Raw genomic sequence first — 12,847 nt, forward strand, 5'->3', positions numbered from 1 at the left:
TAAGACCTCATGACATATATTTCTGGAGCATCTTTCCTGCAGATATTGTGCTAAAGTGTAATTTTAAGGCATCATTGTTCTATTAAATGCTTTACACAATCTGCCATCACTAGTCATGCATTTCGCAAGGCAAAATTAATTTCAGAAACAGGCCTCAATCCAATGTGAGATACAAATACCTGTAATCGGCCTGGCGTTTTGGTGAGTGGAAAAAAACAGTTGTAAGTTTCTTGGATCATCAATTCTATATTACTTGGAATGCTCCTTATTGCTTTCTTAGCAATGATCATAAAGAACTGTAAATGCAGCACACAAGTTGCAAGGAAGGTTGCTTATCTTTCAACAAAGTGAATGCTGAGTTTTCCGAACATGACGCTTGCCCCATGTATGCCTTTTCAATTTCCAATCTCAAGGCTACAAGCAAGTTCTTTACTTCAATGTCCGTAGCTTAAAGTAGGAGAAAGTGGAGTATGGTGCTCTACTGGGCTTGGCACCACCTGCAGGATTGCCATGCGGTGCTCTGGGATTGACAGTGGCAAGAGTAGGTCTGAGAAAGTGTTCTTCTGGTCCTATCACTAGAGGGCTGGCAGGCACGGCTCCTTCTGCAGCTGACAGTGGCGAGGGCAGGTCTGAGAAAGTGTTCTTCTGGTCCTGTCACTAGAGGGCTGGTTGACAGGCATGGCTCCTTCTGCAGCCAGCAGTGGCAAAGGCAGGTCCGAGTTGCATGCATTCCTTGGAGGAGGGCTGAATTTTGCAACTTTAATCATACATACTGCTGTTAAATTTTGCAAGCAATTGCAGGGGGGGGCACAAACGAATAGGACTCAATTTCAATGTGTTTCAGTCCAAACTTTATGTAGAGAATAGTTGATAGTAGTTTTCGGCCCATTCTGTTTCGTCTATCATTTTTCAGCAGCGTCATTTGGGAAAATATCCTTTCAACATGAGCATTGGATGTCGGAAGTGTCAACATTTCTATAGCACCCATTGCAAGCTTGTGAAAGCAATGTTTGCCAGCAGCATCAGTGTAGTTATACACTTCCATCCAGAAGGATTCCATGTTAGAAGTCTCAGGAAATGAACATAAGGATATAATTCTCCACTGTGACTCCGGTACTTCCAATGGGTATGTGAAAAATGTATGTGGTAAGTAAGTTACAGGAGGTTTGCAATCTGCGAGCACTTTTTGGGGGCTCAAAACTTCGAACTTTTTAAGCATGCTTAGTGACTGGAAGGCGAAATTGATATTCACAAGCCAATACTTACAAGAACTCCAGGCAGCCTTTCAAAATGCCATCCTTTGAAACGGAGGTGACTTTACTTTCTCCTAGCTTCTTACAGAAAGCAAGTCCAAGATCCACATCCTTTTGAGAAAGGTAAATGGCAGAACTTTGTAACTCTAGGCTCTGCAACTGTTCTTGGTGATTACTGGTGAAAACACTTGATTTAAGTATCCTTTTCAGTATGGACACCTACAGAGTATATAGGTTGGGAAAGATGAAGAGTGCATCTCCAGATTCTAGCTGAAAGATTTTAACAACCTTTATGTCTTGAAGAATAGGCTTCAAGAAAGTAAGGTAAAGTAGGTTGGTCTCATCGTGATACATTTCTTGGAGCATCCTTGCTGCATGCTGTGCTAAAGTGTAAGCTTAAGGCATCATATCGTTCTAATAAATGCTCTACCCAATCTGTCATCACTAGCCACTGTTTTGCAAGGCGTAATTAATTTGAGGGGCATGCCTCCGTCCAATGTCCGATACAATTCCCTGTAGTCGGCCTGGTGTTTTCGGGAGTGGAAAAACCAGTTGTATGTTTCTCTGATCATTAGTTCTGCATTGCTTGGAATGCTCCTTATTGCTTTCTTTGCAATGATGTCCAGGGAGTGACAAATGCAGTGCACAAGTTGGAAGGAAGGTTGCTTATCTCGCAACAAGGTGAATGCTGAGTGATGCTTTCCGCACATGACGCTTGCTCGATCTGTGCCTCTGCCTATTAAATTTTCACTCTCAAGGTTACAACTTTCAAGCAAGTTTAGGACTACATTTGCTATATCTTCGGCACAGGACTAATTTAGTTCTACAGTTCCAAAGAAGGTGCTTACTATTTTTTTATGCATTATGCTGAAATACGTCACACAAATACAAAGCAGTTTTTTTATTTCAATGTCTGTTGATTCATACATTAATAAGGAGTAAGGTGATGTTCCGATATCTTTCAGCATTTCGTCTTTGGAGTATGGGCCTAACACAGAAGTAATTAGTGCTGTACATTTTGTACAGTGCATTCGGAAGGCAGGGAATTCATCCTTTGAAAATGTCACTATGTCCATCTACATTATCTATGGATGTGCAAAAATCCATTTGTATGGCAAACCTAATTTCTCTTATTTTCTGATCATTAGATATTGAAGGAATGGGTTGTACAAAGGATGCCATAGAAGCACTTGCTGAATTACAGCGAGAGTGGTGTTTTGTGGTTGCTGCATGTTGCTTCAAACCATTATAATGGGCATGCAGGTCTTGCTGTACTTGCAGGCCGCTTTGGAATTATCCGATTTGACAGGGGCAATCCATCTTTTTAATTCAGACCTTCTCTGCTATGGTGTCACAGACATCAAACGTGATCTCCCTGAACTGTGCAGCTCAATGTACATCAGCCTGCATCTCCTGCCCTTTCCCCCCTTTAAGAAAGCAACGTTCTGGAAGATGGGCTGTTTTTACTACAGACAAGACAACTTGCATCCCCTGTGGATGACCCCTTCTGCATTGTTAGCCCAAGCCTCAGTCTGTCCAAACTTCATCACTTTTCAATAAAACAAAGGTCATTGTTTGAGAAATTAAATAAAATACAGCAAAATGAGTAATGCTACAAATAAAAAACTGGAAATTGTAAATAGTGCACGCGTGTCATCTTTGTGAAAATGGGGCAGTGTATTAAAATCACTGTGTTAAACGCTTTATTTCATATAGCTGTTGCAAAAGTCATTCAACCCGAGCATCCTTTCCTTGACATTTGGCTGCAGATCTTGTGGCATGCTCTGAGTTGACCAATAACAGTGCATATTCATGAATGCAACATTTTATCTCACCCTGCCCCAGCTATTCCATAGAGGGAGTTAAGAATTCAGAAGTTCCTTGTCACTATGAAGTGCACTAAATGTAATTGGGTGATGATGTTTTGTATACAAATCAATTTTTTCATATTTGTGGTTTAGATGAGAGAATAGCTTGCACCCCAGGAGAAGCGTTGAGAAATAGGCATGTGCCCACCGGCTTGGTTGCCTTAGCGTCTCACCTTCTTCCTTGCTTAATATATATTTAAAATGCACTTTCCATCACTGATACTGTGAAAATGAAGTGAGTGAGGACGATAAGGAGAGGGTTTTCCTCCTTCTCAGGGAGTCACATTATTTCCGTCATTATAAAAGATTTACGATTAATGCTTACAGGGGTGTGGAATGTAATAAAATATCTTCTTGTCCATGAAACAGGTTGCTTCTTAAATCTACTTGTCCAGTAAAAAAAATCTACTTGCCCCTTTGGTGCCATGTAGTGCGGCGACAAATTATGGCAGCAATCTCATTATGTGAAAGCTCCGATAATAGCATCTCTATAATGCCAGGGCTACTAGTATAGTAGGGCTTGAATAATTGCAATTTCAATCCCTACTTACCAATTTCCTTATTTTGACCCCTCTCCGCAGGTCTACATACTAGGGCTGGAGGAAGCAGTTAGCAATAGTTCCAGGGCTGGAATGCCTTTGAGTCTACAAACCTACTAACTTGCATGTTTTAAGAATTTTCACCAGCTCTTCTCTAATCTTTTCCCATAATGAGAAAGGTTGGAAATTTACTCCTGACAAGGGCAGAAATTCTTCCAGGGTTGGGGAAAAAAGTGGTTGAAGGGAAATGGAACTTGTAAACGCGCAATAGATTTTCACATGAGCAGATCTACACATGCATATTTGCTCGTGCTAAAGTACAGTTCACAAATATTTTCTAGGAGTACGATTTCCTGGTCTACTTCTGTAAGTTATTGTGAATTCATAAAAGCCACTAATTCAAGGACATATACCATGGGTGCACTTTTGTGACTTTCTTTAAGAATTGGTCCCTAATTAGGTCTGGCATTAACAATGACATTTTGTTTTTATTAAACTTCTATTTCTCGATCTATCAGCTGGCTTTACTGTGAGTGATCGCATTTTGCTCTTCAAAAAGGATCATATTGGCACACGTAGTAGTTTTGTTCAATGCCAGAAATAACTGTGGCAATCAGTGGCGTAACAAAACTGGACGGGCCCCCTGAAAAGAACATAGATGCCACCCCTCCCCCCAGACTTACTCAGGGCAGGTGCTGTGAGGGTTCCCCTGGAGGTGGGCTTTGGGCCCTTTGTTATGCCACTGGTGGCAATGTATGCTTTTTGAGACCCAAAACTTTTATTTTTTTGCCAGTGTTTGTTACAATGATGAGGGCCTGGTAGCTCCCACAACAATAAAGTGTCACAAAGGCCATTTCAAAACAAGACACATTGAGGAAACCAAAAGACTCACAAAAAATGTCGGATTAGTTGGCTTTGCCAGTGCTTGTTTATTTTCATGCTTCCCATAATCTTGTTGAAATTGGTTACACTGATTTTCCATTAGAAATATTTTTGGGAAATACTAGCACGCATCAACACATTTTACTAAATGATACTTCAAAGAAATAGCACCTAAAATTTCATAGTAACAAAGAATTTTTTTCCTGTACGTTTTATTTTGAAAGCAAAGAATCATCAAGCGTCTGCAAACATTTGCATCTAATTAGAGAGCATTTCTGGGAGCATTATTTTGTTAAACTTTTCAAACATGTGTACAGTGTGTCAGAAGTGCAGCATGACCTTAAAACGTTTATTTACAGCATTCAACCTAATAATTAAGGCTTTTATTTAATGACCCACAAATGCAAGTTTGAAAAGCATTAACATATGGACACACATATTACCTCAACTTCAGACAGTTCCCTTCTCTGTAAACTGGCAGCCAAAGGGTTTGTGCTGCAGGGGGTGTGGGCCTACTTTTCCCACGGACAAACTAAACATGAAAACTTGTTGCCCTTGACCCCAAACAATATGTCCTGGGTGTCGGGCAATTGGAAATCCACATCCCTAAAATGTCTGTTTAAACTGGGTTACAGTCATGGATTTGGTAACGTTGTATATGATCTTGCATTTTAATTAATTATGTCAAACAGCTCTGCCTTATGACACATGACGGCCCACCTATAGAAATAATATAAAGTACAAGAGGCACTCATTATAACATGAAAAATAATAGTACTCATAAGTCAGTATACATAGGTAATGTTTTGTCATATATTTCTGAAAATTAATAGGATTATTTCCAACATAATCCCCAATTACAGTATCACTGTCCAAATCCAAATAGTAGAATTAATTGATCTGTTGTTCCAAGATTGCTATGATCCAAAGTCCAAGTCCAGATTTCTCTAATCAAAGTTCAATCATATTCTTCACGTGCATAAAGCAACCACATCTAAGGTGAAAAGTGTCATGTTAGTATCCCATTCAAAATCACTTATAATACTCAGGATGTGTGTAGTATTCTTAAGGAATGATGGTAAATTATTGACCATGGGTTGGAGGAAAACATCTACAAATTCAGATATTTTTTCTGTAGGTCCTGAGATCCCCGAAATAATAGGTCTTCCTGGGGGGAATGGTAATGCTTTATGTATTTTCGCTAAAGTGTAAATACATGGATATCTAGGCAGGGCATTCAACAAATATTGGTATTCATCTTTATCCAGTAATTTTGATTCGTACCAATCCTTCAATTTCTTCTGTATACAGTTGATAAATCCCGGAATTGGGTTATATGTAAGTTTCTCATAACAACATTTATCCTGTAATTGAGAAGCAATTTCCGTCTCATAGTCATTTATATTCATTATCACTACATTGCCCCCTTTATCCGCTGGTCTGATGATGATTTCTTTATTCTGTCGTAAATCCTTCAGGGCCATTTTTTCACCATGACTCAGGTTCGAACCTGATAAATGTGGCTTAGCTTTATCCAAATCTCTACACACTAAATCAAAGAACATGTCTAACTTATTATTACCAATAAGCTTAGGAACCCATTTGGACTTACTTTTAAGACCACTACTTATACTGATATTATGTGTGATGTCAAGATCATTTACCACCCGAGAGAAAATAATTGGAAATTCCTCATGTTCAGAGATAGACAGTAATGTTGCTGTGTCTGAATATCTTTAATTGAAAATTCATTTAAATCTAAACTCTGAATTACATTGTCTTGATTCTGTATATCAGATTGATAAAGCGAGAAATTTTTCTTCAGTTTAAGTTTGTGAACAAATTTAAATAAATCTATTTTCAACTTATTTACATCTCCCCGATCAGTGGGGCAAAAATGAAGGCCCTTTTCCAACAATGTCCTCATATCAGATGTGAAAGTCAAACTGGATAGGTTAACAACATTTATAGAGTCAGTTGTGCTTTGGTTTATACCCTCTTGTCCCAGGATCTTGTTTTCATGCCTGTTTTTTCCCTTATGTTTCCCCCCTCGTCTACCCCTTCTGGTCCTCCTGAATATTGGTCTTCATGTTCAGATCGCGATTGCTTTGCTTTATTCTCATAAGTTCTTGTAAAAAACCACCACTACCAGGCTGTTTACTTTGTGGTACACTTCCCCCACCACCTTCAATGTCGCTGTCACTGGAAATCTGAGCACTAATGGATGTGGAACCTGAGTTAATAGAAGACTGTGATACTTGCCTAGTGAGATTCGATTGTACCAAATGATCATATTTTTGAGCAAAAGTAAATACTCTTCCTGATTCGTAATCCCTTTCATCCCTTCTTAATTTTCTTGCCTTTCGCTGAGTAATTTCTTGTTGAAATGAGGAGAGAATCTCCTCTAGGATTTTGTAATTTTTCTCTGTAGCCTCTGGAAGGTTAAGCTCCTTAATTTCTATCTCGAGTGTGGCAATTTCTTTTTGTAATTTAGAAACCTTCCTTTCGGAATTAGTGATAAGAATATCCATAAGTTTTAATGAACTAGAGGTTAGTTCTTTGTCCCAGAGAGTCAGTAAATCTGGGTCCAAGTCATCATATGTAGGAAAAATTTAGGAGCGTAATCCCCTTGGGATACGATTGAGCTTGACATATTGTTTTAATGTTGCCCCATCCCACCATTTTAAGAGTTCGTTCTTTCTTAATTTTTCCAATTTACCTATAGAAATACCTTGGACCATATTACCATAAAATAACATGAGCCTTTTAAAGTACTCGTTCAGACAGAAAGGAATCTTGGCACTGAATGACAGAAGTTTATTGTTATCCAGTTTAATTGCTCATTTTATTGACTTTTGAAGGATGAGATGCCGAGCGAGCCAGTCAAATTTTAAACCTGTCACCGTGAGACCAAATTGTGGTCCCTGCAACGTTGGGTGCATTCGCCCATTGAGCCACCAGATATAAATTATGTTTGCGCCAGGAAAATTTGTGCTGGTTCTAGACAACTTTGCAGTGACTTTGGACTCATGAATAGCCCAAAACTAACATTTTCAACAACTGACAGTATGTGCAATATATTTTCCAGCACTCAATCAAAGCTCATGCTAGCTGAAGCCTAATGCAAAAGTTACGGTCACCAATGAAAAAATGCCCAGCAAAAGTGTCCCACACTAGAGCTATTTATGTGATCTGCGGGCCATCATGAGGTGCCTTACTCCCCCTGACTGCAACTGCAGTGCTAATGTGCTGCCTGCCTCTCCATCTTTGTATCATCTTGGTGTCCATGTTAGAAGTAACAATGGAACCCATAGTGGTGCTTCCTTTTAAGATTTTGGATTTTGCTTTTACAGACATCTCATATCTACATTTTTTTTTTTTTTTTAACGTTTTATTGATTTTTGGTACATATAGAAAAACAAACATTCCAACATAACGGAAATTCCCCTCAAGTAGATTAAAGAGATCTGACAATGGCCAATTATAGCATTTCTTGCAGGCATTATGTCCTTTTGCACAGGTTTCTGCATCAGCAGACTTGTGATTTGCCATTTTCATATAAATCTTCATTTATATCTATTATTACATTAAGGGATAGGCGATTATCATACAATGATACAGTGGCCCTCTAGATGCTGTCGATTTATGTCTCCTCCTGAGGGGATCAAACCTCCCTACTCCCTCCCCTCCCAACTAACGTTTGAGTGTCTGGTAAGCGCAATGTAGTAGCTATTGTCTGTAAGAACTTGGTCTCATATGAGCTGGTCTGGAATGTGTTTCGCTCATGGGTGTGATTGGGGCATTCCTGTATGGGTGCTTCGCTAGAGTACGTGTTTTATGGAGGGCTTCGGGGGTCTGTGCCATTCTGCTGGCGTTCCCTTATGTGTGTCCGGGGCCCTGAGCTTCCTCGGCTCGCAGTTCCCATTCACCTACCATTGTGCTCCAAGCCCTAGCTCTGTCTATAGGCTCCTGGCCTCTCTATGTCTAATCGTCTCTTCGGCTTTAAACCATCTGAGGACTTCCCTTGTCCAAGCTTGTTTCCTTGGTCCTGTCGCCGCTTTCCCTGTCATTGCTATCTCTCTTTTGGTTAAGACAAGTGCCAGATCCTGAAATTGGTTAGTGTATTTGTGTTTGGGCTGACGCCGATAACCTCCTAGAAGGCAGTGTCTGGGGTCCTCTGGCACCGCACGCCCAGTAATGTCAGAGAGAAGTTGTGTTAGTTCATGCCAATATTCACGTATTACTGGGCAGGCCCAAAACATGTGTAGAAATTCAGCTCCCTCCTCCCGGCATCTCGGGCAACTAGCACCTGAGACCCCAAAGTGTCTTTTAATTCTGCCCGGCATTAGATATGCTCTATGTAGAACGTATATATTGATTAATTTAAATCGGGCGTTTCTAGAGCCTCTCGTGGTCCGGGATAGTATTTCCTCCCACGCCTGGTCTTCTATTGTTGCCCCCAGGTCCGTTTCCCATTTTTGTTTAAGGTCCGACAAGGGGCGGGTCATGGTAGTTCGGATTTTTCTATAGAGGGTGGTTACTGCTTTATGTGTCCCTTCTGCGCTCACGAGGTACTGTGCAACCTCCGAGGTGGGGGGCTCTGTACGTCCCGTGCGCCAGTGTCTTCTTATCGTGTTTGTGATTGCTCTATGTAGCAGGCAACTCCCCACTGATAACCGGTGTCTGTCACGAAAGTCTGCGAATGGTAGCAAGGAGTCTGCTTCGTATAATGAGCCCAGTGTAGTGGCTCCCGCACTCTCCCAACCCCTAATCGCGCCCCAGTTCCCTGTGTGTGGAAACATTAATAAGCATCTCAGCGGAATTTCAGGGGAGTAGGGTCTGGGGCATTGTGTCTTACGTAGATGTCTCCTCCAGCATCTGTGGATGGCCTCTAAAGCCTGAAGACCAATGGCCTTTGGGCTGACCAGGTCCAGAATGACTGCAGTCAATGAACGTAATTCAGGAGTGAAAGATAAAATTTCACTTTCGGGTACTGTGCGGGCAGCCATCCACCTGGTCAGCCACTGAAGTTGGCCAGCAAGGTAATAAGCTTCGAAGTCTGGGACAGCCATACCGCCTTCTTCAGTTGTCCTTCGCATTGCTGCAAGCGAGAGTCTCCGCCTGCCTGAACCCCATATGAATCCTGTGAGCATAGAGTTCAGGTTAGTAAAGAAGCTACCCGGTATCAACACTGGGAGGGCCATAAAAAAATCGAGTAGCCTAGGGAGGGCTATCATCTTTAAAAGTGCTATTCTGCCTGCCACTGAGATAGGTAGTGTAGCCCAGAACCCCACTGAGCCTTTAATACCTCTTAGCGCTCGTTCTTTGTTACCTTCATAGGAGTTCTGGGAGTCATAGTAAATATGGACCCCTAAATATTTTAGGCACCTAGGTTCCCACTGCAGTTCTCCTATAGCTGGGGGGGAGGAGGAGGGGGGTCCCCTCCCTCCTCGAATGGGAAGAGGCTGGATTTCTTTCAGTTCACTCTCAAGCCCGATAAGTCTCAGAAGTTTTTTAGTAACGACTACCCCTTGTAGGTCTCCCTCCACGTTCCTAAGAAAAAGTAGAAGGTCGTCCGCATATAGTGCTATATGATGGGTCTGGCCTGCTATGGTGATGCCTCCATAAGCTCTGCCATCCCTAGCCATGCAGGCCAGCGGTTCTATCGCTATGGCGAATAGCAAGGGGGAAAGCGGGCAGCCCTGTCTAATTCCCCATGCAAACTCATAGCTGTCAGAAATAATAGTCCCTGTGCGAACTCTGGTCTTGGGATTAAAGTACAGTAATTTTGTCCAGGCAATAAACCGAGTTCCCAGTCCGAGCTTGTGGAGAACTTCGTATAAATACCTCAATGGATTATAACATTCTGTAAATTTATGAAAATATGTGTGTTGTTAGTTTTTACCTAATAGAGGCAGGGACATTGTTACTATACTTTGTAACCCATTTTACTGTTCTATTTTTTGGTCTCTGCTCTAGATGGCGCACATGTGCGTCTGGAATCGAGACTGCTGTGTCTACGTTGTGGACTTCAGTCTGCCCATAGCCTCACCATTTGCTGCCACCATAGTCGCTCCATTTTTCTGTATCCTCATTTGTGAAGGGCATACGTACGTCATGCGTTTTCCATGCTTAGCCCTCCCCGAGAGCACAGGCCAACTACAGTTAAGGTCTGCAGTGTCCACGTTTTCAGCCATTGTTTGGGACTACTTTTTTATTTCGTTTTTAATGGCTGACTGGTCCTGGCGCACTGTAGGAGTGATATTGTTCCTGTCACTCGGTTGTCCTATGCCTGATTTTCTTTTTGTGTCTCTTACCTGTTTTCTGTTTATTTCTTCCTGACCTTTGTTTCTGCTCTTTTATTCCTTAGTTTGTGCATTTCTGTTTGTGCCATTCTAATTGTTTCTTGACTTTTATTTCTGCCGTTATGCTTGTTTTTATGATCATTACATATCATCTGTTTCCGTCTTTCTGCTTGATTCTTCACCTCTGTTTCTAACTTTCTGTTTGTTTATTCCTCTCTTTGTGCCATTCTGCTCATTTATTAACTTCTATTTCTTCCTTCATTCTTATTTTGTGTTCCTTTTGTGCCGTCTTTTTCTGTCTTCCTCCTCGATTCTTGACCTCTGTTTCTGCCTTTTTGCTTGTTTATTCCTCTGTTTGTGCCTTTATTGTCGTTTCTTGACCTCTGCCTTTCTGCTCATTTTCTGCTTGTTTCTTGTCCTCTGTTTCTGCCTTTCGTGACCTCTGTTTGTGCCTTTCTGCTTGTTTCTTGCCCTGTTTGTGCTTTTCTCCTAGTTTCTTGCCCTCTGTTTCAGCCTTTCCACTCGTTTCTTGCCCTCTGTGCCTTTCTACTCGTTTCTTGCACTCTGTTTGTGCCTTTCTAATTGTTTCTTGCCCTCTGTGCCTTTCTGCTTGTTTCTTGTCCCATGTGTGCCTTTCTGTCTGTTTCTTGCCCTCTGTTTCTGCTGCCCTTCCTGTTTTCTGCTTGTTTCTTGCCTTGTCTGTGCCTTTCTGCTCGTTTCTTGCCTTCTGTTTGTGCCTTTCTGCTCGTTTCTTGCCTTCTGTTTGTGCCATTTTTGCTTATTTTTGCCGTTTCTGCATTTTTGCTCGTTTTCTGCTAATTTCTTGCCGTTTCTGCATTTCTGCTTGTTTCTTGTTCTCTGTGCCTTTCTGCTTGTTTCTTGCACTGTGTGCCTTTCTGTTCATTTCATACCCCCTGTTTCTGTCTTTCTGCTTATTTCTTGTCTCTGTGCCTGTTTTCTGCTTTTTTCTTGCCGTGTTTGTGACGTTCTGCTCATTTCTTGTTATTATGCTATATGCCATATATCTGTCCCTTGTTGCTTCTTTTCCCTGACAAACACCGACCCACCCATCCTTTCGTCTTCATCCCCATCCGCCCCTGTCCTGTTTCATCTCATCCCGCCCCCAACTGCCCTCCTTGATGACTGAATTCTACAACTTTTTCTGTGTCTTCTCAGTAACCCAGGTGACCCGAGAGCACTTACTCCCACAGTACGACTATCTTTGGGGCCCAAATACAGGAGCGGTCTCGTTGCCACTCTGCCCCATCCATGATCCGCCCACAGCGATGAAGCACACACCCCCACCTGCCCTCCAGTTCACCACCCCCATTGTACTCCTGTTCACCACCCCCACCCCATTGCCAAAGGCAATAGGTCGCCCATTGCTGATGCTTGTTTAATCTTTCATGCTTATTTGGGCACATAGCTTTTAAATGTGTTTTTCTAAACAACCAAATGTTTATTGAAAAAATAAGCAAAAACCTGGCTACACTTTATTGGTCTTAAGTAGTGAAAACATGCGAAAAATCCATAGTTGTGTAGTTCATAATGGCAAAGTTTAGAAAAACACCTGATGCTTGGCTTAAAAAAACGTATCTTATCTGTGAAGGGAGAGAATGTTAACATTGTTCTGTGCAAATTGAAGCTAGCAAAAGTCACTGATTGGAATTGGAATGATCAGGTTTTGTTTACATTTCATGAACAGAAAGTTGGTTAAACCATGTGAAACAGTAAATACGTGCAAAGTGGTTTGGGGCTGTCATTTGGATGGATGTCATGGGTCCCTGTGAAATATGGGTTTTAGACCCGCATATTTTGTGCAGTAAAAGCACCCAACTATGTAATGTACATACTTACCAAATAGTCTACATTCTTGAGTGTCCTTGCATACTGTGGCCTCATATAACATGCTGTCCCTTTTTGTATCAGCTGTCGGCTTAGGCTCTTGGTGCTTTCACATGACCCTACAGTATGAAATGCAGGTATGGATTTTCTCCTCA

At 41.5% G+C, this 12,847-nt stretch overlaps 1 protein-coding gene across 1 annotated transcript in view; it reads left to right on the plus strand.

Annotated features, from left to right (window-relative positions):
• Positions 1 to 12,847, plus strand: part of ACER3 (alkaline ceramidase 3) — a 194,816-nt gene that overhangs the window by 129,191 nt on the left and 52,778 nt on the right. Inside the window, exon 3 of the mRNA XM_069203905.1 lies at positions 12,777 to 12,829. Within this exon, the coding sequence (XP_069060006.1) occupies positions 12,777 to 12,829 (53 nt within the window). The remainder of the gene's footprint in view (positions 1 to 12,776; positions 12,830 to 12,847) is intronic.

This window comes from Pleurodeles waltl, chromosome 8 (assembly GCF_031143425.1).
Source record: "Pleurodeles waltl isolate 20211129_DDA chromosome 8, aPleWal1.hap1.20221129, whole genome shotgun sequence".
In the NCBI taxonomy this organism is placed as follows: domain Eukaryota; kingdom Metazoa; phylum Chordata; class Amphibia; order Caudata; family Salamandridae; genus Pleurodeles; species Pleurodeles waltl.